Source organism: Solea senegalensis, linkage group LG1 (genome assembly GCF_019176455.1).
Source record: "Solea senegalensis isolate Sse05_10M linkage group LG1, IFAPA_SoseM_1, whole genome shotgun sequence".
Classification (NCBI taxonomy): domain Eukaryota; kingdom Metazoa; phylum Chordata; class Actinopteri; order Pleuronectiformes; family Soleidae; genus Solea; species Solea senegalensis.
In genome coordinates, this window is record NC_058021.1 from 8,701,770 (window position 1) to 8,728,039 (window position 26,270).

Genomic DNA, 26,270 nt, shown 5'->3' on the forward strand with positions numbered 1-26,270 from the left:
AATGTCTTACTCAGGTTTTTAATTAATTAATTTGTGTAAACATAGTACATCTTGTTTCTATGTGGCTGCATAATAAATAATGCTGTAATTTCATGTAGATAATCTACTGTTCAGTCAGTGTGAGGCATTGCTGACCTCTGGTTAATGTTTTCAGTGTTTGTGTTTACTGGAGGTGGATGATAGCGGGTTATTAGCATGAGGTAATGCCAGCCTGCGTGTGTGAAGTTTTGTGTCACATGTGTTCTAGTGTCCGGACAGAGAGCAGCAGCAGGAGGATCAGTGCAGCACCGCGGGGCGGTCTCTTCCACCCTAACCACCGCCTCTTTCTCCAACGGCGCTCGGACAGATTTATGCCTCAGCTTTTCTGTGTTTATGACCACCAGTCCGCCCTGCAGGACCCCTCCGGAACGGCGTGAGCGCGGATAAAAGCGTAAAGACGACATGGGAAGGCCCGTGTGCCCGAGACGACCGACGGTTTGGTCCAAATAGCCCCGTCTTTTTGTCATTAGAGAGGGAAAGTTAAAACAAGGCTTGTTTTTGGACTTCCACCTCCCCTCCTCTCTCTCCCCGTAGGATTTGATTCAAAGGCGAAAAGCAAGATGGCCGCCGATTCCGTGCAGGTAGGAAAAGTTGACAACGGTTGTTAAAAGTGCGAAAACTTGCTCCAAAGTTTCAATTATGAGTCAGCGAACACTTTCATTCCATGGAAGTTTAGTTGGGGCGAGTTTATGGTGTTGTATTTAAGCGGAAAGCCTCTGCTAGATCCCAAAAGTCTGTCTGGGATATATCCATGGATCGAGGCCTGGGAAACAATTATCCAAACTCAACCTATCCTGACATGTCCCACTTTTAAAACCGGCTATTTATTTTGTGCATAGTTTGTTGTGTGAATTAACGAAGCGGCCACCGCTGGGAGCGTATTCAACGTTAACTTGATTTGGTTCTTGTAAAGAAAAAGGTTGGACTTTGAGGTTAATACCAGTAAGTTAACTTGCGTGGTTCTGCTGCAATATAAACACTGTCTATTTACACGCAGGATTGTATAGCAGTTAGGCTGTGTGTATTTATTAGAGTAAAAAGAAATACCATTGTTTTTTTGTGTAGAGTAAGTTTCCTTGACGGAAAGTTTTATTAAACACGTTACAGCCCGGGTGAGCCCAAAACATGCCACCTACGTGAGGAACGAAAATCAGGAAATGTCATTTCTGACAAGCAAATGCACCTTTTTTTTATACCTTTTAAAACGGGATTAAGTCAAAGTGTGCATCACAGTCAAGTCTCATCTTAGTCCATGAGCAGTCATGACTCATTGAATAATGTGATATCATTGGAGTGACGTCAGATTTGGAAATTGATCTTCTGACCGAAAATACTGTCAAAGTGTTTCAGCTCACCCAGAACTTAATCGGTGTATTTGTGGTCAAGCAGTGCTTTATAAAGAAGAAGGAAAAAAAAAAGTTAAAGCAAAGACCAGTCTGACTATTACTTATCTTTAGAACATGGGAGCTAGTGTGTGTGTGTATTTCAGGAGAATACACACACAGTAGATAACAAAGCTGACACCTGTATTTTGGTATTTCATTAATGTGTCTGCCAGGACTGGTGCAGACTGGAACTGATCACTGAAGCTACAGGTGGTGACGAACTGTGATGCTGCAACTGAGTTGGATAACTGAGAGAATGGCTTATGTTGCCTAATGTTAACATTCATTTTAATTACAGTTCTATTGCTTCATGTAAGTGACATGTATGGAGGACCCAGCATGGTGAAACTGTCAACTGTTGAGTAACATACTTAAATCAGCCAAAACATTTCCAACACAGTTTAAATCCATAGAAATCAATATTTCTCTTCAGGGTAGCAGACCACTTCTTATTAATCGAGTTCTCATGACATCATCCATCAACATAATGTGTGGGGCAAACCCCCTGTGAAACAGTGAGAAAGGAAATATTTGATACTACTTATTAGCCAGTGTGCTGTCTTTAATGTTTTTTACATATAGTTATATATATATATATATATAGGTATAAATTGTGTGAATTTGTACTAATTAATTATGAATGCTCATTGCCATTTGCTGTTGAAGTGCTCCCCAGACAACCTGACAATTCCCATGATCCCACGCTGCTTCCCGTTGTCATCAAATTACAATAACCTTTCAAAAAAAATTTGATTGAAGGACCGCAGTGGTAGAAATAGCGTACTCTGCAAGTTCAATCTAGACCACCTGTCTCCTAAGTATTATTAATGGGTGAAGATATTCTCTTTTTTGATGCTCATTACACACATGATAAGTATAACACTTAAGTCTGAGTGGGAGATGTGATTAAATCTGGCTGATAAACGAGAGAAAAAACCCAGGACCACCCGCTTTCTTGCACCTGGCTCACCACCAAAATGTAATCCTTTCTTCCTTGGGCCATAACCTGCATCACTGGTTAAGTAAATTAAAATCAGTGCCTTACTTTTTGAGTTCTGGTGCTAACAGACAGACAGACAGTCAGACAAACTTGTCAAAAACATTTTAACAAAAATATCAAATTGAGGTAAATGGATGCAAAACTAAATTCCATTTATAATGATCAAACTGATGTTCTGCGCAATGACCTGTGCATGTCTGCTAAACAATAAAGTTGTAATGCAACATTGCAGATGTCAGATGCCAGTAAACACCACTTATCGGTAATTTGTTGAATGAAAAAAAAATTATAAACAGATTGAAGATCAATCATATTAATTAGCAAGAACATATGGGGAGGAACAAATACAAAATTAATTTAGTTCTAATCACATTACCCAAGAGACCTTCATGCATACATAAACAGTATCTATTTAAGTCTAAAAGATTTTTTTTTTAAAAATTCTTAGATATGAATTGGTAACAGCAAATCGCTAAATAGACAAATACCACTTTAGCATTTGTGAACTAATCTACTGTACTTGATTAATGATTAAATATGTATGTGTAATTAACATGCATCCGTTCACACCCTCAGTGCTTTTGAAATAATGAGTTGAAAAATCTGAGTGTGTTTGGACTGTGAGGATTATGTTTGTCACTGACAGGTGATACATTGCACAACACAAACAATAACACAAGCTTGGGCCTGTGCTGTGTTTCTAAAGGCCGTTATGCAGTTTGAATATTTTAATTATTAACAAATATGTCTATGTTTAGTCATCTTAACATAAACATAACAACTCAGCAGAGAAATTGGTGCTCAGTAGTTTAAGACTTGTCTGTGACAATGCAGCGTCACAGAATACATTTGTTGTTCTATATTGTCTAGCTCAGAATTGGCCATCAACATTGAATTAAGGTCTAAGACATTACTTTGAGAGGGTGTGAGGATCTATCCTTTTTTATTTAGCCTGTGTTGCTATTTCTATGACAAATACTCACCAGCACCAGCTGTGGGGTAAGACTGTTGGGTGTTAGGTTGTAGGCTGAGATGACATGGGGTTGTTTCTCTTTTTTCTTTCTTTTTTTTCCTAAAGGCAAATCTGTAAAGTAGCCTCAACTTTTCCATTGTCCAATTGTCTGCATTGTACTCTTGTTGTTGGACTTGGAGCTTTCAAACTGAAAGATCAAGTTAACCTACTTACACTTGAGGTTCAGACCTAATGTTTGCTTTTACCTAACAGTTTCCTTTCATGTCTTAGGCACTAAAAGAGTGCTGTAAAACGCATGTGTAGATAATAGCTGTCACTTAACTAAAACGTTACTGTTTCTTTATTCAATAATTTAAATAAATTATGTAGTCCCTTTGATTTTTTTTATATTAAACAGCATGTGTAGATAAAATGTGTCAGATTGTCTTTTCATTACATTGTGAGCTTTGGACATTGCACAGAACAGCAAGCACAGCCACAGTGACAAGTACAAGTTCCCTCCATCCATCATAAACTGTAGCCATTGTACTGTGCGTGGAAACATTTGCTTACAATTCCTGCTTTACTTGTGTTTGAACCTAATAGGTCTTAAGTCCTTGGATTGGTCTCATTCCCCCGACTTGGTAATACATACAAGCAGCAAGAAATTTGAGGGCTTTAAATGTAAAAAAAAAAAAAAACAACTGGAGGAAGTGTTTGAGTTTCAGAGAAACCAGAGTTGAAACCAATCCTGCAAATGGCCACCTGCTCTTTTATTTGAGTTTAGTTTCTCTGTTTGATCTCAAATTTAACCACAGGCCTTGAAGGTCTACTAGCTGATTTATCTTCACCTTATCTGATTGCCTTTTTGTGGATTTCCTTGCATTGTTCAGCAGTGAAATAGGTCCTTTTGGGTGTCCTCATGTTGTCCACACTGGGCAAACAGAGTTATAATGCAAACAAGTTTTGCAGGGGTGTGAGTTAAAGAAGAGAATGCACATTGCTCTGTCACTTCCAGGGGTTGTGACCTCCACTTTACCTGTGAGTCACTGAGGGGGCTCTGGACCAGGATATGTGCAAACTATAGCTTCCTCTGAAGTGATCACCTATAGAGAGGAGAGGGAGGGGTTTTACAAGGGCTAGTGAAGGCATGACTGAACCCATGGAAATCCTTTAAACTGAATATGATGTAATTTCACAAAATAAATCAATTGGAGATGAGATCATTTTAGGGTTTTCCCTCCAGTAGCGGGTTAAGCTGAGGTATTCATAGATTTGAATGCAACTCCTCTCATGATCAATAAAAACATAATACAATCCAAGTGGTTAAATTTAGAGTTTTTTTCAGGAATATGGCATCTTTTCATACAGAGAATGTAGATGAACAATGTTACCTCTTTGACTGAGGTGAGGTGGTCAACCTCACCTCAGTACTATGTACACAAAGCTAAAACACAAGCAGGTATGCTTGTGTTTTACACCTTGGATGAATTGTGTTCTTTGCACTTAACATTTCACTATCAACCCTCTTTATCAACAATGTCTCCATATTGCTGTTAAGAGGTTCCCTTTATCCTGTGTTGTAATTTTCAATAGTAGATGTTTAACAGCATCTGTTGTCTGTTGTGCCATGCTGGCGTTACCTGTCACACATGGGTCAATCAGGCTCTGTGACTCCATCACTGGCTTATTTCCACAATAGTACCTTACATGCTGTGCTCTCGTTTTAAACTTAAACTGTTTTCTCACCGTACGGGTGTACTCACCCCACTAGCTGCTTTCCAGGAGGGAGACCACAGTGGACAGCCTGCATTATGTTTTTGACTGGAGTTAATTTTAGACACACTCCTCTTCCTGCAGTCAGATTAGATCCCATTCTGGGCTGCTCTGACCTCACAGAGTGAGAAGCTAAGAGGGATTTGGCTGTCACTACTCAGACAGTTTATCTTCCTTGTTGATGTCAATGGTTTGTGTAAGAAAGAAGCATTGAATTAGTGAGCTGGAGAAAATCAGCTACAAGCAGAGTGGATGAGTCTCTGTCAGCTATGTTGTAGCTTAGCTTTGTGACAAGGTTATCATGGCTCCTCCTGGACAACAGTACAGTGAAGTTCCTATGCTGCTAGTTTAACTGGTCAGCAGAACATGCATGGACTGGTTTATTCAGATGCCAATCTAGAGATGGAGTTGGCTGAAACAGACGAATTTACGGTAAGGCAGGATTTAAAAATCGTTATATCCTTTCTAATTCAGTTGGTCCATCTTTGGAAGTTGTGGTTTTAACATTAAATGGAAGTGAGAAGCATTGCATTGATATCTTGTAGTCAATGTAATTTTCACATTAACCACAAACGTGGCTTAATGATGTCGGGGTGCAATGAGCTTTGGTTTCTATTTTACGTATGGATTTGGTTCTGTGTGTGAGGTGTTATATTATGGTTTATAATTTGGCTTGTAAAGTGATGATGACTTGGAGGTAAAGATAGAAGAGCTGACATTTCATCGAAATTCATGGAAGCAACATGTCATGTTACATCTTGAAATTCAACATTAGATATGTTAACATCACAGTAATAGTTCAGGTGTTTTTGAAGTGTGGTTGTATGAGGTACTGACACTGTTAGTGCTAACTTTGCTGTACACGCTCACTGCATGCTGCCAGTGCTAGAAACCAGCCTGAGACACACAAACTCTTGCCCTCACTGAAATGAGGCCACCAGGCCACCATGACTGCCACCAGGAAAGCAAAAAGATAGTTTTGGCCAACTATGATAAGTATATATTTACAGCTTTATCTCACTTCTAGAGACCCTTACTCTGGAAATTGATGTTTGAAAGCACTCCCCTACACTGAAGCCATATAGAAAATCATTGTTCCTCATAGGGACAGGAGAGCTGCTGCTGCCACTGGTAGATTTGTCACCTTGGTAAATCTGAAGGAAGATCGCAGTGTCACAAAATAACACATTTGAACTTGGTGATGAAGGCAGCAGTGTATCTATAACTTCAATGTGCTGTGATGTAATATCCCTGAATTCCTCTATGGACTTAGGTGTCAGGAAAGAGCAGTTTACAAAGCATCACAAACTTCTGCAAGCATCCACGTGTCTCACTGGTTTCAGCGCCTGAGGAACGCAGCGGGTGAACATGATGAAGTCAGTGTTGACTATGTGTCACTACCTCATACAACCACATGCTAAATAATCTGAACTACAATTAAGTTGATGAGTTGTGTAAGGTAGTGGAATGAACTGATTATTTACAATCCTCCAAAACTAAAATATTTTCTGATCACTTGGCAGAACTTAGCCAGTGCATCACTATATTCATGCTAATCTTTAAAGCTGAAGCCATTTAGGAAGTGACTTCTAATCCCACTGACTATTTAAAGGATGCATGTCAGCTGTCTGTAGCGCTTTGCCTGTTATCACTTATTAACTGCTGGCAGTCATGACAGCGGAAATACAGGCATTAAATGAAACCATAGCTTTAGCTGTTCTGGAGCATGGCAAGTCGGTGCAGTGGTTTTGTTTTCACCTTGACAGTTTGCATCAATAATTAATTACTAATTATTCAAAAAATGTCAGTGAGCAAAAAAGGTCCACTGACCTCTGTGTGTCCTCCCCTCCTATTTCTCTGGCATCCAAATTTCCTCTTCCTCCCTTCCCTCCCTCACTGACCCCTGAATTGCAATGTCCGTCTTCCTCCTATCTCTTATTTCTTTCTCATCCTCCTCTCCTGTCTTCCAGGGGGATACTCGGGGCCAGTTGGTGGCAGAGCGGCTGGGTCTGGGACATAACCTGGACCTGTCCGACACCATGGTCCAACAAAAGCTGGATGAGATTAAGGAGCAGATCCGCCGCGAGATCCGCAAGGAGCTGAAGATCAAAGAAGGTGCAGAGAACCTGCGCAAGGTAATATCACAGGTTTTGTTTTCTAGACAGTCATCATTCTATTAAAAATCCAGCGTGTAAGAATTACTGACACCTCAAGGTCAGACTGCACATTATAATAAACAGAGGACTCCTCTGCTAGCCTTTGCATACATGAAAGGATGATGTTCTGCTCTGGCTGGCTTGTCTGTTCAGGCTGTGGCAGTGCCACAATATGGCAGTGCCAGATGGCAGCCTCCATAAAGTACTTAGAAAAGGCTTATTTGAAGGCTACAAAAATGAAACTATTTTTATTTTGAAGTGATGATACACATTAAACATTTACTTTGGGTAGTATATTCAGTTTTTGCCAATACATTCTTATTCTAAATGTCACACACTGGACCTTCAAAGAAGTGGTTAAGTATTTTACAGTTTTATTTTTTATTCATTTTACTTTTATTTCATTTAAAAAAGTCAATCTATATACAAATGTATTTTAGAAGTGAGACCTGGCCATGTTGGCTCACCATTCACAGTTTAAAAACGATTAACACTTAACATCTTCTCTCCTCAGGTCACAACAGACAAGAAGAGCCTGGCTTATGTTGATAACATGCTGAAAAAATCTAATAAGAAGGTTGAAGAGCTTCACCAAGAGCTACAGGAGCTTAATGCCCACATTGTGGTCAAAGATCCTGAGGAACTGCTAGGTAACAGCAGAAGCACTGCAGTAAAGCACCCACAAAGTATTAACTACACACTAACCAAGAATTAAAGACCGTTGACTTAAGGACTGTCTATAGAGTCTAGGTGAAAATGCTTAAGTTTTTTGTCATATCGGTATTTTATCCACATGTGCGATACGTTTTGGGAGCACTTAAACACACTGTAAACTGCCTTTATGTCACTCATGCACCTGTATCAAGGATTGAAGTCATAACATTGGTTCTTAATTTGGTAAATCCACTGATTTAGCAGATTGGCAATCAATTATTGTCATTTGTTTTGCAAATTACCAATCATTTAATAGTTTTAGCTTCATGGAAATAAGAATTTTCTTTGTTGCTCTTTTGTTTTTTTTATTTTTTGCCTTTCAATCAAATACTCGAATACAGGAGTTATCTGCATACTTGTACACATTGCAAAGTTGTAGCTCTAATAGGAGCCTTGCCTTCCAAATTATTTTTGACTAAAAGTGTGATTTTTAAAATGGCAACACAGGCGCGTGTGTCTGGATCAAATCTCCTCAGTTTAATTGTTTGCTCATTATGTAGTCTCAAGTCAAAGGCTAGTTTCTGAATATAGTTAATTTCCCTCTCAATTGCAGTCCAGTCTTGAGTTGGCAGGTTTGTATGCAGCCATTACCATGTGATTGCAACCAGAGATGCATTATTTCTAAAGACTTATTCATCAAGAGCCATGGGATTTTCTTTAGGTATAATTCCTTACTCTTGTTTGTGTTTTCCTGTCTTTAGCAATCTCTAAAATGGACACGTTTATCACAGAGTAAATAATTTTGGCAGTGTTGTGTTAGAACACCACCTATGTGCACGCACATACACAACACACTGAGAGCATTGAGGGTTTGTAGGTGACTCATTCTCCAGAGGCTGACATTGTTGCATTCCACATTCCAGCGACAGTTACAATGAGCTGTCGATTGTTTCCCTCCGAGTCTGTTGAAAGCCTGCTCCTGTGTGTTTGGCTACAACAGTGGAATTTGCAGAGTTAACTACAACAGTGGTGTGCGTTCAGCATGGTAGTTGTCTAGTTGTCTTGTAGAGTTTTTTGTTGGTGGCTAGTGTGTGGGCGAATTCAGGAAGAGATGGAATGCCATTTTTTTGTCTGCTACCATCACATCTCCTGATACAATTGACATTAGGAAGTAGATGAGGAGGTGTGTGTGTGTGTGTGTGCTTGTTGGGGGAGGGAAGGGAGGCTGTCTTGGTAAAGGGTTATCTTAAGTAGTAGCAAATTTAGCCTGATTCAACGACCCTATATCTGATGAACAAGTTTGCTCATTCTTAGGGATGTGACACCAGCGGAATGTTGCTGGCAATCACAAAATGATGGAGATGGACTGAGCACAGCTCCACAGTCATGAGACAACTCTTGAATCTGCAAGTGATGGCACTTGTTTCCCAAGTTAGTAAGGACTACCTCTGCAAGCTGCCAGTATGTGTTTTTCTTCCAGGAGTAAGTTAAGGCACACCTGCTTATTCTCTGATGTTCTGCCTGTGAGTAGTTGGCAGTAGTTGGCAGCCTGGATGCAGGGTCACCATACAGGTCTCTCTGTCACATACTATATGAACTCATACTCTTCTTATACCCCAATCCCCCCCAGTCAAAAAAACTGGGAATGTCAGTCAGTCATCATCTACCGCTTTATCCTCAACCAGAGGGTCGCGGGGGGTGCCGTGCCAATCTCAGCTACATCGGGCGATAGGCGGGGTACACCCTGGACAGTTCGCCAGTCCATCGCAGGGCCACACAGATAGAGACAAACAACCATTCACTCTCACACTCACTCCTATGGTCAATTTAGAGTGTCCAATTTACCTAATCCCCACATTGCATGTTTTTGGACTGTGGGAGGAAGCCGGAGAACCCGGAGAGAACCCACGCACACACGGGGAGAACATGCAAACTCCATGCAGAAAGGCCCTTGTTCCAACCGGGGCTCGAACCCGGGTCTCCTCGCTGCAAGGCGAGAGTGCTAACCACTACACCACTGTGTGGCCCTTCACTGGGAATGTATTTAATCAATAATCACTCCTGGGACATTCCTCTGTATTTTTTACTTTATCAATTGCATCATCTAAATTATCAGTTTAAGGAAGTAAAAGATGCAAAAGAGTACCCACCGTAGCATTATCTCTAAGCTCTATGATGACTTGTTTTCTTTCTGGCGTGTCAGTGACAGCACAATTCTTTTTCTTTTCTTTTCCTTTTTTTTTGCAGCTTTACCGTGGTTCAAAAGTCCTGCGTATACCCTCTAATTTCAGTGTCAAAAAAGCTTTATAAAGATTAGCAGTTTACGCCATCAGTTTCTTTCAGTCATCACATTACATGTAAGTGGCTGTGCACACGAAAACAAGTCTAGGTGAGTCTGTCAAAAACATTTTTTATCAGAAACAGCATTTTGTTAGCCCTGAAACAGTATTTTTTGGAAACGGGTCCCAGAGTGGAAAATCTCAAAACGCCACCCTTGTGTTTTTTTGTGTAGACAACCAATACGCTACTAAGGGAAAACATTGATATCATAGTCCCACCTCTGTCTTGCACTGGAATTCACCGTCGCTGTCATTGTCGTCATCCTCCTCTTGTGTATGGAGATTGTTTGGTCTGTTTCCTTTATCATAACTTTTATTTTCTCTCTTTCCTTCCTTCCCTGGGCTTGGTCCATTCTGTCTCTGCCTAGCTTATGTACTACAGAGTTTAGAGTAATTTTGGGCATTTCATGTGGATGAAGACATTTCCTGAAACAAAGCCATGTTTACCGAGAACTTTTTCAAAATGACCAAGAAAAAGATTGTGTATGTTTTGTTCCATTTCCATGTGAATAGGGCCTAAAGTGTCAGCTATATTTAAAGACATTTTGAATTCAAGTTCTCCCAATCATGATGTAATTGTTTAGAGAGTATCATATCCTGTCAGTTACAGATGGGGTTAATCTGAGGGAGGGTTCCCCTTGTCAGCTGTCCAACAGTGACATCAGCCCCATAGCTATTCAGTAGCTCACCGTCTTGTCCTTGTGCCCAGCGTGGGCTGCAACATGCTCAGAAGCAGTGATGGGATGAGTCTTTAAATTATTGGCTCCCACATACATGGAGAGGAAAGCCCCAAATGTAGGTTTGATGAAATACTCATGTGTTTTTAAGCTCGCTTTTGTCATTTTCTCTAACTACTTTCGCATGACACTTCAGACCCTCTAACTTTCAGTCTCCTTGTTCCATAAGCTTTTCTGCAGACATGCCGTTTATATGACACTCTACAAGTGCCCACTCAGATTTTCATGGCTGTGTTGACCTCTTATCCGTTATTTTCTCTGTATGAGAGGGTGTAAAAAGAAAGACGTATGTCCTTCGCTCTTGCTCCTCAACAGAAACGCTTTCTCAGTCCGTAGATGACTCATTTAGACTTGTTTCGATGAAACATTTAGAGTGAATGACTCACAATAGTGCCTGCAGGGTTATTGTTATTTGGGGAAAAAACCCCACTGATGCTGCCAGTCCAGGCCACATAAATGGACTAGTGCACATTTTGAGTATTTGTTCTGTATTTATATACAGTATAGTGCCATTTCTAAAAGGTGCTCCTTCACGGCACCATAGACTCTGAGACAGAACTTGCAAGTCAAGTCAGGAGAAGTCAGGCAGGTTTTTTTGCCCACCTTTTCTGTGTGTGTGAGAATGTTTTGTTTTACACTGCAGTGATCACTCTGGGGAGGGGTTTTCTCTGCACCTTTCAAGTACAGACATGATAAAAAACACACACAACAAAGCTGTGAGCTCATAACCCAGAACTGTTAATAGAAGGTTCTTGTTTTCATTTTCACTTTTTGTATGTGTGTACATATCCAGTGTATTTATATACTGTATAATACAACTTAATGATATCATCATGGATGAGCAAAACCAGTTACACCTCGCTCCTCCATTTATTGATATGAAATTCTTGCTCTTTTTGTTGTTGACTTGTGCAGTTCCTTTAGTGTTGAGAGATGACTCAAATTGAGTCGTGTGTTAACAAACCTCATGAGACTGTAAACGGCACCTCTCTCTGGATACAGTCTGTGACAACTGAAGTTGTTACTTGATGTGTTTTTACTTGGCAAAGTTATTGGTCACTGTGCAGAAGTGCAGGACTGTTTAGCTAACTTCTAAATGGATGGCAGCCAAATATAGCACATGCATGAGAGTTACTATTTACAGTCGGTGTATATTTGTGACAGACCCCAGCAGCATGCATTCCTGTATTTGTGGTTTTTACCTAAGAGCTTTGGACGCTAACTCTTGCACTTTTTTTCTTACCTTATCCAGAGTGCCCTCTGACCCCAGATACCCCTAACAGCGAGGCCAGAATGTGCACGAGCAGTAGCCGCCTCGCAGCCTTGAAACGCCAAAATGACATCGAGCTCAAGGTCAAACAGGGTGCAGAGAACATGATTCAGATGTACTCGAATGGATCTTCCAAGGTAGGACTCAAGAAGAGGGGGCGGGTTCACCTGACATTCAGCATATTACTGGTTTGTGTCAGGCTGCCAAATGTATTCAAATCAGAGACATGTTCTTCTGCATTTAGTTCTAACTTATTTATGATCATATTATCCCTAACCAACACATGTGGCAAAGTTATGACATCACGAAAAAAAATAACAGATCAGAACAGCCAAAGAGAACATTATGGAGAATTATTCACAAATAAACTTCCTGGTTTAACTTTGATCTCTCATAGTAATAAGGGAATGTTGTTATTGTTGTTATTGTTAAGATTCTAAGATCACTGCTGCTAAACAATTTGAGCTGTGACCCCTTGAAATGAAGCCATGTCTGCTTACCTCTTCATGGCAAATCCAAACAAAACAAACATAAATTTGTATAACATAAATGTTTACATTTTTTGCCATGTTAATCATCAGCTGTCCCTTAGATGTACCCTTTCATTACAAACACTAAGTGCTTGTGTGTCTTCCCCTCATGGACCCTATTGTAGCAATATTGGTTTTCCATAGCCCATAGAGTTTTTTGCCAAATCAAAAAATAGGACTTTTTTGATAAGATAATAGGATAATTCTGGTTTGAATAAACCAGAATTATAGTATATTAGTGATATACTTTTCAGTCCACCGTCAGACAAGGCACCAAGAACACTGCACATTTTGGTAATTGTACCTTTGACGTTCTAATCCTTTTTAAGTGGTATTACATGACACACTAGATTTATTTTAACAGCTCAAAAGTGAGCTTGCCCCGACCTTCCAGTTGCTTCCCCACAGCAGCACCATTCTGACTGAATTTACCCCCTTGGCTACTAACACAGGAAATACTTGTTTCTTCATCATGCAAATCCTACTTCTTTACTTGTGCCACTTTTTCCAAGGCTTACTAGTAAGATGAGGAGTGTGTATTGAGGATAGTTGTGTCATGTTCCACAGACTTTTGAAGAATTTCCAGATTCATAATTACTAGAACTGAACTAGAACTTATAACTTAGGAGAACCCAGGTATGTTTTTAGAAATAATAAAAGGGTTGTTTTTATTTCTAAAAACATGGTTGTGTTCCCTTAAGTTGCCATGGTCATAACCATTGCCAACTTGAGAATCAGCCTGTACTCTGTAGATGCTTTGAATGATGCATGGCAGGTTTGCTTTTACAGCCTCACTGTAGGGGAGGAGGAAACTTGAGAAGGTGCTGACACATAGTGTGTGTCATACACAGTGCATTTGTGAACAAATGTGTGGGGGAGGTAAATAGAAACCCATGGTGCACTGTGGGGATCAAAATGATGTGAGGTTTCTTCAGGTAGATGCTCTGTTCTTTGTTCATTCCTATTAATCATATTTTGTAAAGGTTAGGATTAGGTTTGTTAGGGTTAACAATTCTGTTGCAAAGTTTAACGGCCAGGGAATGCCTAATGTCAGTGAGTGTCCCCCACAGTAATGGTGAACTAATAACAGCTTCAGTACTGGGAGCCTCTCATCTCAGCTTTTCCATCAGTAGTAATTGAATCTACTTTGTAGTAGCAAGTGGCAGCCTGCCATGACATTCTGAATAGTGGCACAGTGCAGCTCAGCTCGCCAAAGTGTGGTTTGGATCGTTACACCCTGAACTGTTGCGCTTCCACTGTAGGGGTGTTGTCCGGATTGTGAAAGCTGTGCACACATAGTTTGATGTCATATCAGTGCGACACAATGAAGCCTGCCAATAAATTCCATGAGGAAGAACGGAACACAGAAAACTAAGGGTAATATTGGACACACACAGCCATGAACAACATCCTCAACAACCTATCTTTGCACCAGCTGCAGCGATACAAGCACTTTTTCCTGTCCATCCAGTTTCACAGGTGATTTGTCCAAAATCACCTCCTTGGTTGCATCAGTTCCACCGTCACACACAGATTCATTTTAACTGGCCTGCTAAGTCCCACTGTCCCATAATAAACACACCTCAGCAAGTGCAGACAGAGGTAGCATTATTTAGTGCAGAATTGCGGCTGGTGATGATAACAACAATAATAATAATATTTTTTTCTCTTGGTTCCCATCATTTAATTTCTCTGTGATCTTTAAATGGTCCTGATATATGTATTTCCTGGGATTTCCCTTTCTCAAGATAATTAATAGGTCAGTGTAGTTTATTGTTGCAGGAATTAATTAAATATGTTCACTTCCTCAAAGTTTCTGCTTTATTGGATGAGATCTACAATTTAGAAAACATGTTTATAGCTGCTGCTGGTTAGTTTAGCTAAGCATCAAGGGTTGAAGCAAAGCGAAAAGTTTAGCCTGGCTTATTAAAATAATAAACACCTCACCAGCACCCCTAAAAATGACTAATTATGTAATTTGTTTGTTAGCTGAATGTTGCAATTTCTGCTGGATTGTGACCAATTTAAAAAAACAAACACAATTGGATGTGACTACTTAAATTTTACTCAGCCAGGAACATTAGGTATTTGGTTGTTGTATTTTGTGTGCAAGTGAGCATGGTAACAATAGGTACTTACAAACCTCAGTCCGTAACTGGTTCATAAAATAGTCACATGGGCCCGACCGTCTGTCTGACAGGAGGAGGTCAGTGTTCTGTGAGTGACCTTCCATGGTCAGACAGGCGAACAGTGGCACCTTCCAGTTGGAAATAGTCTTGTCGTGATGTCACAGAGGAAATGCCTGCTGGACAGAGGTCTTTCCTGTGCGTGCTGTCATCAACAACCAGGATTTGAACTTCAGAGGAATTCTGGGTGGAGTTTGCTAGCTCTACTGTGTGTGCATGTGTGTGTGTGTTATTCTTTTTGTGAATAAGATTTTCCATGTGACCACCCATACTCGCTCTGATTTAGGTCACAAACAGGCATCCTGGCTGTTTGTGTGACATGCTCACTACAAGGAAACACAATGAGTGACGATGGATGGGGGTCATTTGTCCTGATATGGAAAGTTATTTGACCAAGAAAGACAAAGCATATTTGTCAGCATGTATTTATGTTCCAATATTTCCCCACCAATAGACATTATTCCCTTTCACTTACAGGATCGTAAGTTGCTAGCAACAGCTCAGCAGATGCTTCAGGACAGCAAGATGAAGATCGAGTTCATCAGGATGCAGATCCTCAAAGCCAGCCAGACCAGTGAGCTGAGCTTTGAGAACAGTGATGTGATGGGTGAGTCTTTGCTTGTAGTCAGTGATAGATTAGAATGAGTCAGCAGGGCTTCTGTAGATAAATGGCTCATGCATATTAATACAAATTGACACAAAGCACACCAGTCCATCTCAAAGTCTTATAAACAATGATGCATCAAAATGAAAAATAACATCCTCCCTTCACCCCCAGACAAACCCATCATTAGCCCATTAGACCTGCGGGTGGAGGAGCTATGTCACCATGCTAGGATAGAGTCAGCTGTAGCAGAGGGAGCCAAGAATGTCATGAAACTCCTGGGCTCAGGGAAAGTCACGGAAAAAAGGGCACATTCAGAGGTAAGATATTGTGTTTTTCTCTGAATAAACCACTCTGTCTTTTCACACATCACACTCCCCTTCCTTACTCTCTTTAGGCCCAGGCTCGTTTTACCGAGTCCAATCAAAAACTGGACCTCCTGCGATATTCCTTGGAGCAGCGCCTTAATGAGTTGCCTAAGAATCATCCTCACAGTAGCAGCATCATCGAAGAATTGTCCCTGCTGTCTTCTCCAGTCCTCAGTCCCAGATCCAGCATTATCTCCACACAGAACCAGTACAGCACCGTCACAAAACCTGCTGCACTCACAGGTAACTGGACCATGGACGTAATAATTGGTCCCAATACTGCACTGATTATTTGAGATTATTCATTCTGTTTTTTTCTCCATTCAGGGGCTGTGATTTTAGCCAAAATGATTAAATGTCTGATAATTAAAGACAAGAAAACTGTGGTTGTAGACTTTGTTATTGGCAGATATCAAGACAGAAACATTTCACAAATCTGAAGTAAAACATTCAGTGCAGTTATATTTGTGATACCTTGAAATGTGTTTCCACAATGCATCAACATAGCATTATGTCATTGAACTTGTGTTACATTATTATTGTAGAATGTTATACTGCGATTATTATTCTGCTCTATCCACTTCCTCAAAACCAAAGATTGTAAATTTTGTATTGGCTTTGGTTGATTTCTTGATATTTTAATTTTTATTTCCTTTCTGTTGTTTGAAAATATGTGCATCAAATCTATTCATTGTTGTGCTTATTTTAGAACCTTTTCTGTCTTCTTGCTTTTAAAACAACATTGTTGACAAGTAGACAACACAGATTTTCATTAGCAAAATATATCCATCATCATTATTATTATTATTATCTTAACAATAGTCAAAAGCAAAAATTGAGAGATGGTCTGTCAGTAGGGTTTCCTAAAATTGAGTTGACTCGGTTGACAATCCTAACATGTTTCTTTGAAAGCAATGATAAGTAATAAGTGTCTTCTACTAACATGTCTTCTAATTTGAATGCCACTCACACTGTGCAGGATGGGATAAATGAGCAACCTGGAGCAAGGCAGATAATGTGTGATAAGGAATCTATATCTTCTTACCGTACCTCATCTCCAGGCACGTTAGACGTCAGGCTCATGGGCTGTCAGGACCTTCTGGAAAATGTCCCAGGTCGTTCCAAAGCTGCATCTGTACCACTGCCCGGCTGGAGCCCCAGTGAGACACGCTCCTCCTTCATCAGCAGGGCAAATAGAAACCGTGGCGTGAGCTCAAGGAACCTGACGAAGAGCGAGGAGCTCTCCGGTAAGTTGGCCTTACTGTCTGAGTAGAAAAATAATTGTGATTTTGTTACGTTTCAAACCAGTTAACTATAAAACGTCCTTGTCTGTGAATCCAATTGAACAATATCTCAGTTGGGACATTGTTAGTAAACATATGCTTACCAAATGTTTTTTTGTGTTTGTTGTGTAGCTGAGATCAGTGCAGTGTTGAAGCTGGACAACACGGTAGTTGGTCAGACAAGCTGGAGGCTGGTCAGCAACCAGGCCTGGGACCAGAAGTTTACATTAGAGCTAGACCGGGTAACACAAACACACATTCCTGCTCCTGACCTTCATATATGCTGTTGACTCTGTTGTGCTTTTGCCACACAGCCTTGTTTTTAATATCTACTTGATGTTGTGTGTGTGTGTGTGTCGTGCTGCCCTGTAGTCTCGTGAGTTGGAGATCTCAGTGTACTGGCGTGACTGGCGTTCGCTCTGTGCTGTCAAGTTCCTGCGGCTGGAAGACTTCCTGGACAACCAGCGTCACGGCATGTGTCTGTACCTAGAGCCACAGGGAATGCTTTTTGCTGAGGTACACACACACACACACACCTGGTTGTAGGCCATAAAAGGGTAGTGAGCAATTTGGTGTTGGTAATAAAGGAAAACTGAAATGAACAGCCTGTAGTTGAGAGATATTTTCAAGTTCAGTGACTGAATTTGAAAACACACATGATAAATATATATTGATTTGTCCTCATTGATTTTTTGATCAAGCGGAGTAAAGATAAACATTTTACTAGACCTTTGAGATTTAGCTGGGCATGTTGCTGTGAGTGTTGTCAATAAATGTCCAGTGTTGAAAAATGATCAAGCGGCACCATCATTGTCACACTTATTCATTCTAGTTGGTGTTTGTTCAACAAGACTTTGGTTTCTTTTATTTTAATTTCTCTATATCTATAAGAAATGTGTAGATACACAGCTTGCCTTCATTTAATTAAGCATATAAAATAGTTTCTCCATCTTTTGTCACCTTCATTCATTGTTGTTAGTGATAGTTTAACGTTTATGAGGACATTTCATTGATGCACAGTAACCTGCATTTCTATGTCTGCATTAGCCCTATAGTATTAAAATTGTTTAGATTCTTAACTAAAAATGTCTCTCCTGTTTTCTCTCTTGTTCAGGTTACATTTTTCAATCCCGTCATTGAAAGACGACCAAAGTTACAAAGACAAAAGAAGATTTTCTCAAAGCAGCAAGGTGAGTTGTTACTGTCGGCACAACACACACACGTATAGGTTCTGTTGGACTCAAAGTGGCCTAGGTGCTCTGTGCGTACTCATGAATTTGGCCTGGAGATAATGCAAGAAACCAATAGACAGAGGAAGAAAAAATATGGTGAAATCCAGTGTGTATGCTCTGCCAGCAATGGATGGTACGAAGACTTGGAATCAGATACCACCTGATACAAACAAGCTGACGGGGCGAACGGCCAGCTAGAATAACAGAGTTGGACACACATTCAATAAATCCATTCCCTGCTCGGGCTTCTATACTGGGAGAAGGACATGAGTCCAATTAAACAGATATATGATACAAGTACATACATTTGTGGGTGGCTACTTTATCAATTTAAATGGGCTTTGAATTGACTTCTCCTGTCTGTCTCACTTCATCTGCATCAGGTAAAACCTTTTTGCGAGCTCCTCAGATGAACATCAACATTGCCACCTGGGGTCGCCTGGTGAGAAGAGCCATACCAACTGTCAGCACCAATTCTTTTAGCCCGCAGGCTGCTGAGACTGGACCCAGCAGTCTGCCTGGTTCACCCACACCGACCAGGTACTTCACTACACACACCTTTTTCTTTTTTTTTTTGTTCAAGGTGACACATTAACAATAGCGTTTGTGTCCTGTGTCTAGCTTAGTCAGTGCTGTGTCTCTGTCCATATTCAGTGACCCTCTGGTGACCAAACTGGACTTTGACAAAGAACCCACCCCAGGACCTAAACACTACCCAGTACCTGATGACCTCCGAGAACCACTGGTGCAGGACAAGATGCCAGACAGGGAGGAAGTGCAGGTATGAAAGTATTCCAGGAATCACAAGAAGTGTCGATAAGACCGTAATGAAACAGATTTAATCATAGATGGAAGACAACAGAGCAGTAGCAGAGCTCCTGTGAGTGTTGTATGTGAAAGTAAAAGTGCCTTATGTCGTCTCCTGCATCTGACAACAACCAGGCAGACGAGAAGAGCCTGAGTTTAGGAAGAGCAAGCCTGAAAAGTTAGGTTTATGTTGAGAGAGCCTCAGTTAGAAAAACACTAATTTTTGATCTTTGTTGGGGCCATTTGTAAGGCTGTTTGTAACTGAAGAAGCTTGATTTGTTTAATATATTCAATTGCTAAATAACTGTCATTACCTCTGCCAAGGAGGTGTGTCTGTCTGTGAGCAGCATAATTAAAAAAAAATTATAGGATGCATTTGGGAATTTTCTGAGAATGTAGGTTAAGGTCAAGTAACTGTTAATCGTGCGGGATATCTACCTGTGTGTAATTAATTCCATATTAATTAATTACAATAATTATGTCCCTGACTTTTCTCTTGTTTTCATCAAAAAATATTTGTTTTATTAGAAACAATAGATGTAAATCATAAGTAGCTGTAATAATACACAATGTTGAGCCATTATCCATCATAATTATTTTTGGAATAAAATTGTGATTAATTAAGTCTATTATGGCGTTTCCTTCTTTTCTCCTGGTTTGTGTTTCTTCTCCAGGACGCCCTGGCCTCGTTTGACTTCTTGAACAAGAGAAACAGTATAGCTGTGAGACCGGACTTGGGTGAAGATGAGCAGGAGATCCAGCACTCGGACCTGGAGCTCACGGCCATCCAGAAGGACGGAGATATTAGGTACGAGAGGGCTGCTTCTTCTTTTTTTTCTGTGTGTTACTTTCAAAGCTGCATGTTCATTTTATAATGTTTTATTTGAAAAGGAAAATGGGCAGGAGGAAATGTTATAAAATGCTGTCAAATATTATTCCCACGAACACTAGTGTTAAAAGAGTACTTCACCGATTTGCATTTAGCTTTGTATTACTATAATAGGGGTAGTGTTTCCCAACCTTAGTTTCCCCTGAGTTGAGAAATATCTTCATTCTTTTCTTTGTTACGTGCCCACCGGTGACACTTGGTCCTGTTAGTGTAACTGTTAACAAAGATGGCGGACACCGTTTACATTCTGGGAATGAGGTCCACTCCCCCTACGAGTGGGTCTAAAAAGTGTGGAATTAACGTTGCAGTTTCAAGCCTCAGACCAAGGCTTGGACCATGTGTCACTGGTGGGCATGTAACAAAAAAAAAATGAAGATATATCTTGACACAGAAAAACTGAGGTTTACTTTAAATACTACCCCTATTCTAGTAATACAAACCAAAATGCAAATCGGTGAAGTATTCCTTTAATGCTTTTTAGTGTCTATTTATAATCATCATCGTGCTCCTTTCAGTTAAAAATAACACTGACATTGTGTAGGGCGTTGTGCATTGTGAATGTAGCTTTGATTTGTGTGCATCAGTATTTTAAAGCATGACTGTTTGTTCAGCTCAGTTGACATTTACATGTCATGTAAACACTGATCATCTCTGTCCAGGGAGGAAGAGCAGTTCCACTTCAGTCTCCAAGACTTTAAATGTGTGGCAGTGCTCGGACGTGGTCACTTTGGAAAGGTATATTATATTTTATCGTCCTACAAAATAAAAAATCTGTTGACATATCTGTCTTGTTCATTTATGAGTTAATTGCTATGTTAAGTTTATTATCACTTTATTACTTTTATGTGTCAATTTCATCAGAGTAGTCCATTATGTTTTGCAAATAAAGATTTCCTTCACCTGCAGGTGTTGCTGTCAGAATATAAAAGCACAGGTGAGATGTTTGCCATCAAAGCTCTGAAGAAAGGAGACATTGTGGCCCGTGATGAGGTGGACAGGTAAATATTTTGTTTTATTGACTCACACCAGTGTGTCACGTAATGAAGTGAGGTGAAATATCCTCTGCTGTGCTGTCAAGCTACTATTCTACTATACTATTATAATAAAAAGTATCTTATCCAGTTTATTTAAATGTGCTTAAACAAATGTCTGTCAGAACATTGTCTCCCAGCCGTGGGCAAGTGCTTATTTGTTTATTTTTTGACAGCAGTTTATTTTGCTCACAGAGTGAATGTGACATACTTGGAGTGCGTGTCATTCAGCGGCGCTGCCGTGACTCACCTTATCTTTTTATTCTCCTGCAGCCTGATGTGTGAGAAAAGGATTTTCGAAACAGTCAACAGCGTCCGCCACCCATTCCTGGTCAACCTGTTTGCGTGTTTCCAGACACAGGAACACGTTTGTTTTGTCATGGAGTACGCGGCGGGAGGCGATCTGATGATGCACATCCACGCTGATGTTTTCTCTGAGCCAAGGGCCGTGTGAGTGACCCGAGCCTTAACTCTTATTGTCACTGTAAATCATTGAATTAAAGGTTATTTCATTATTTGTGGGCTTAAATATTCAAAGTTAATTCTCACTCTGCATTTGACGGCATCAGAGATTTCTAAACTGATCAGTCAGGTTATTTTAATGAGTGTGGTTGTATGAGGTATTTCCGTAAACCGTCCTGAGACTGAATTCCACAGCTTCAGCTGCATGACCATCTCGATACCTCACTGTGTACCGTAAAGCACATGGCAACTGTACAATGTGTATACTACAGAGTATGATAGCTGTAACATCTGGGGCAAAAACCCAGAATGAAACATCAGAGTGAGAAAGGAAATATGTGGTACTACTACATAGCCAGTGTGTGTGCGGCGTATATCAATAATGGACCACATTATTTCCATTTGTTGCAAGTTCTCCCTGGACAATGATTGTCATGATCTCACGTTGCTTCCCAACATCATCAAATTAGGTTGTCTCTTATTGTGTTGATTTAGAGACCCCTAGTGGCAAAAATAATATACTGTGTGTTTAACAAAAGCCTCAGCTGCACATGCTCAAGTCTCAAATAGCTTATCTCTTTTCTCCTTGCAGTTAGTTAAACTGCCAGTTAAACAATGTCCTGTGTGTGTTGTGAACTAATTAAGTGACTGTTTTGTTCATTTGCAGATTTTATGCAGCCTGTGTTGTATTGGGATTACAGTTTTTACACGATCATAAGATTGTGTACAGGTAAAAGCTTTGCAGTATTCTAACTCCATCAGAAGCATTTGGATGTTTTGGACAGAATTTGTTTATAATTGTTTTTGTTGTGATTTCTTTGCAGAGATTTGAAGCTGGATAACCTGCTCCTGGACACAGAGGGCTATGTAAAGATTGCTGACTTTGGACTTTGCAAAGAAGGTAAATCACATCAACCTAAAAGCTTCTTTTGAATCTTGACTTTTGAAAGAAATCAGCCTGAAGGCAAATGTGTTTTATTGCCTGTAGGACTGCAATGATTGTAATAAATTAATTGCCAACTATTTTGATAATTGATTTATGGGTTTGAGTGTATTTTCAGCTTCCTGAATGTGCATATGTTCTGGTTTCTTTGCTCCTTATGACAAAGAAATCATTGAAACTGTATAATTCTGGTTTGTGGACAAAACAAGACATTTAAGAATATTACATTACATTTCCATGTAAGAAAATATTTTCCAACATTAATATTTTATAATAATCGATCATGAAAATAATAAGCGGCTCAAGATAAAAAAAAATTCCCCCACTTTAAATTGGAACTTTACAGAACATCACTTTGTCCCACTGGTTAAATTCTTAAGATTGTAAAGAGTTGTTCAGATTAGTTTTTCAGTTTATATTAAACTGCCTCTGCTTTGTGTTCAGGAATGGGTTTCAAGGATCGCACCAGCACATTCTGTGGAACCCCCGAGTTTTTAGCCCCTGAAGTTTTGACTGAAACGTCGTACACTCGCGCTGTGGACTGGTGGGGACTGGGCGTCCTCATCTTTGAGATGTTGGTTGGAGAGGTGAGTCTGCACTTTTCTACATTTGAACACATTTTTAGTAACTGTAGACTGATTGGTTTTCCATCATACTGTTTGTGCTTTATCTGAAATACGTTTCATCCATCTCGCTCAGTCGCCCTTCCCCGGTGACGATGAGGAGGAGGTTTTTGACAGCATTGTGAACGATGAAGTACGCTACCCGCGATTTCTGTCCACAGAGGCCATCTCCATCATGAGGAGGGTGTGTAGATGGACTGAGAATCCTCATAAAAGTGCAAACTCTGCTTACGTTTCCACTCACTGTATAAAGAGGGTTCACCCATGTGTTTTTTTTCCCAGGACTTGATCAGTTTTATATGTTTATGTTTTCTTTTTCTTTTTGTCTTCAGCTTTTGAGAAGGAGTCCAGAAAGACGCCTTGGAGCAGGAGAAAGGGACGCAGAGGAGGTTAAGAAACATCTGTTCTTCAGGGTAAGGAGCCAATAAAAGATATCTTCCCTGACTGTTTATTTTATTTCTCATCTAAAGGCCATTGTACAATAGACATGCCAATGTCAATAATGATCACTTATCAAAGTTATTCAACATGCATGCAGTCAGTGCAGCAAGTTGTACTTAATGTAAATATTGAGAGTGTTGTTTTGTGCTTTTTATTTGCGTTATTCTTAATGTGCAAATTTATAAACCGCTTAGATTATCTTACGACTATAGCTTATTGCTAATGAACAGAGAAGAGGATGCTCATGGTGCATTCCACTCGTAGTAGGAAGACAGAATTTTCAAGTTGACGGAGCGTTCCTTTAACTCTGAAATTCAATCTACTTGAAATATAATTAACATTTTCTGTCTTTTGTTTCACATTAAGTCAGTCACACACATTGTGTGTGCAAAATACTGTGTAGAGCATTGTTATCAACGGGTATTTCTAACAAAGGCCTTGAGATGCATTTGTAGAATTTTTTTCTCAATTAGAATGTGGTTAATTCTGAAGTTCCGATGTAAATTGAACGCACCATTATCTCCACCTCAGCAGAAAAGCGAATGAGGACATAATTGAAGTCAAACTTGTTGCTTGTTACAAAGCTGACGCTAGTGTCACCGTCTCTGTCTCCTTGCAGCACATCGACTGGAACGGACTGCTGGCGAAGAAGGTGAAGCCGCCATTTGTGCCGACCATCCAGGGCACCAACGACGTCAGCAACTTTGACGATGAATTTACCTCAGAGGCTCCGATCTTAACTCCGCCCAGAGAACCGCGAGTGCTGAGCTCTGACGAGCAGAACATGTTCTCTGACTTTGATTACATTGCTGACTGGTGTTAGCTTCATGTGACAATCTCCATCTACACACACACGCACGTTCACACACTCACACACTGTGAAACAACAAACCAACATCAGAGCAGAGACTGTAGCTCATGTTTTTAAAACTCCTCTGCCCAAAGGCAGGAGCAGCAGTGGACATGGCTCCTCCAGCCTTTTGGGCAAATACTTTGTGCCATCAAGAAGAAAGTTGAGACGCCTCCTGAGGACCCTGACTCATTTTTAATACACATGAAGAACTTTTTTTTTTTTTTTTTAAATAAAAGAAAGGAACAAAAGAAACTAGTGTTGGAGAGTGAAGGAGGAGGGATGCTTTCCTCCTGCACACGTCGCTGCCGCCGCGTCCGTTGTCTGACCACTGAGAATGTCTTTCATATGAACTCTGCGAAGACGGCAACACATCACAATCATGTTATTCAATGTCACTGTCTTCGTTTATTTTTTTTTGGGTGTGTACAGATTATATTCAGTCATATATTTTATTGTCATGTCATTTTGTTTCTTTATTTTGCTCAGCCCTCTCCATAGCTTTTATAGACGTGTTTTTTTTTTCCTCTCGCTGTAAAGTTTTGACATTTCTGCCTCCATCGTGTATGCGTCTGGCGTTCAGTGACTTTAAATTGCTCGGAGCATTTCCGCTGAACTGCAACAAACATCCTCGACTACTGCTGCTTCTTGACTTGAAGACCAAGTGAGAGAACTCACGCTACATTTGCTCGTGTGATGGAGCTCAGTCCGTGTCCACAACTCACTTTAAGCCCCGTTTCCAGTTAAAATAATCCACACAGTTAACAAAACTGTTAGAACATTCACGTTAAGTCGCAGTCAGCTCTGTACTGCACACGTAACATATCCTGTTAAACCATTGACCATGACTTCATATTGATAATAATTGTTACAAATAGCAGAACAAGTCATGTAAAAGTAAGACCCTGGCACCCTCTAGTGGCGCTGCAGCTTCAGGTTCATATTCAGCTGAACTCGGTTCTGAAGTGCTGAATCTTTTTGAGGAATAAAAATCAAAACTTGATATTAATTTGTGTCAGAGCTGAGTTCAGTTGAGCCTCATGGACTGTTACAAAAAAAAAGTTCTGTGTTTGTGGACGTTCAGTCGTCGGTGACCGTGCTCGATGTGCTGCATCTTTACCTCAGTGATAACAGAAAAAAACAAAACACTAAATTGAGTTGCATTGTTTCTGCTACACAATCAAATTCATCTTTTCCGTGTTGAAATCAATGTGATGTAATTGTTAGAACGTGAATCCAGTTTATGTCTTTGGGGAGGGCACTTAAAAAGTTAACACCAAGTTTCTGTCGTGATGCCCAATGAAATGATTCCCACGTTCTTTACACAGCAGATGACTTTTTGTCAATTTGCATGCTAAATCTAAATTGTCTCTTATCGTTGCAGACCTGTTGATATAAAATCACTACAGTGGAGGGCAGGGTATATTATATATACATACTGTATGTACACAGTTAAGCTGAAAGCACTAATTTTATCAACAGTTTTAATTATTCACATTTCTTAAAGATAAATAGGTTGTACAGTTATATTTTTTCTTTTTTATTCTTTGCTTGTGCATGTTGTCGCCAGAACAGATCTTTATGGATGGTACAAACACTCAATGACCCCAGTTAAAAACAAGGCTTTTTTTTTTACAGTCAATGTTTGTTGCCTACCATGAATGCACAAATTAAACATTTGTAATAGTGGGTTTGTGTGTACTTGTAGCTCTG

General features: G+C 40.1%; 1 protein-coding gene across 4 annotated transcripts; it reads left to right on the forward strand.

The window, feature by feature from the left end:
- Window positions 1–268: 268 nt before the first annotated feature.
- On the forward strand, window positions 269–26,246 carry pkn2a (protein kinase N2a). Of its 4 annotated transcripts, none has more exons than XM_044038072.1 (23): window positions 269–620; window positions 7,123–7,287; window positions 7,823–7,958; window positions 12,291–12,445; window positions 15,502–15,631; window positions 15,803–15,948; window positions 16,026–16,239; window positions 17,058–17,243; window positions 17,412–17,521; window positions 17,652–17,795; window positions 18,394–18,469; window positions 18,895–19,051; window positions 19,133–19,292; window positions 19,993–20,126; window positions 20,867–20,942; window positions 21,114–21,205; window positions 21,512–21,688; window positions 22,368–22,430; window positions 22,525–22,601; window positions 23,088–23,230; window positions 23,343–23,450; window positions 23,599–23,679; window positions 24,327–26,246. In XM_044038072.1, exons 1-23 carry the CDS (start codon window positions 600–602, stop codon window positions 24,528–24,530), a joined length of 2,955 nt encoding a protein of 984 aa, XP_043894007.1. In that variant the 5' UTR covers window positions 269–599; the 3' UTR covers window positions 24,531–26,246. The 4 variants fall into 4 exon arrangements, with proteins under 4 accessions (XP_043894007.1, XP_043894016.1, XP_043893989.1 ...); XM_044038081.1 differs by having other exon boundaries at window positions 271–620; window positions 19,166–19,292; XM_044038054.1 differs by lacking the exon at window positions 269–620 and adding an exon at window positions 5,375–5,584.
- The last annotated feature ends 24 nt before the right edge of the window (window positions 26,247–26,270 follow it).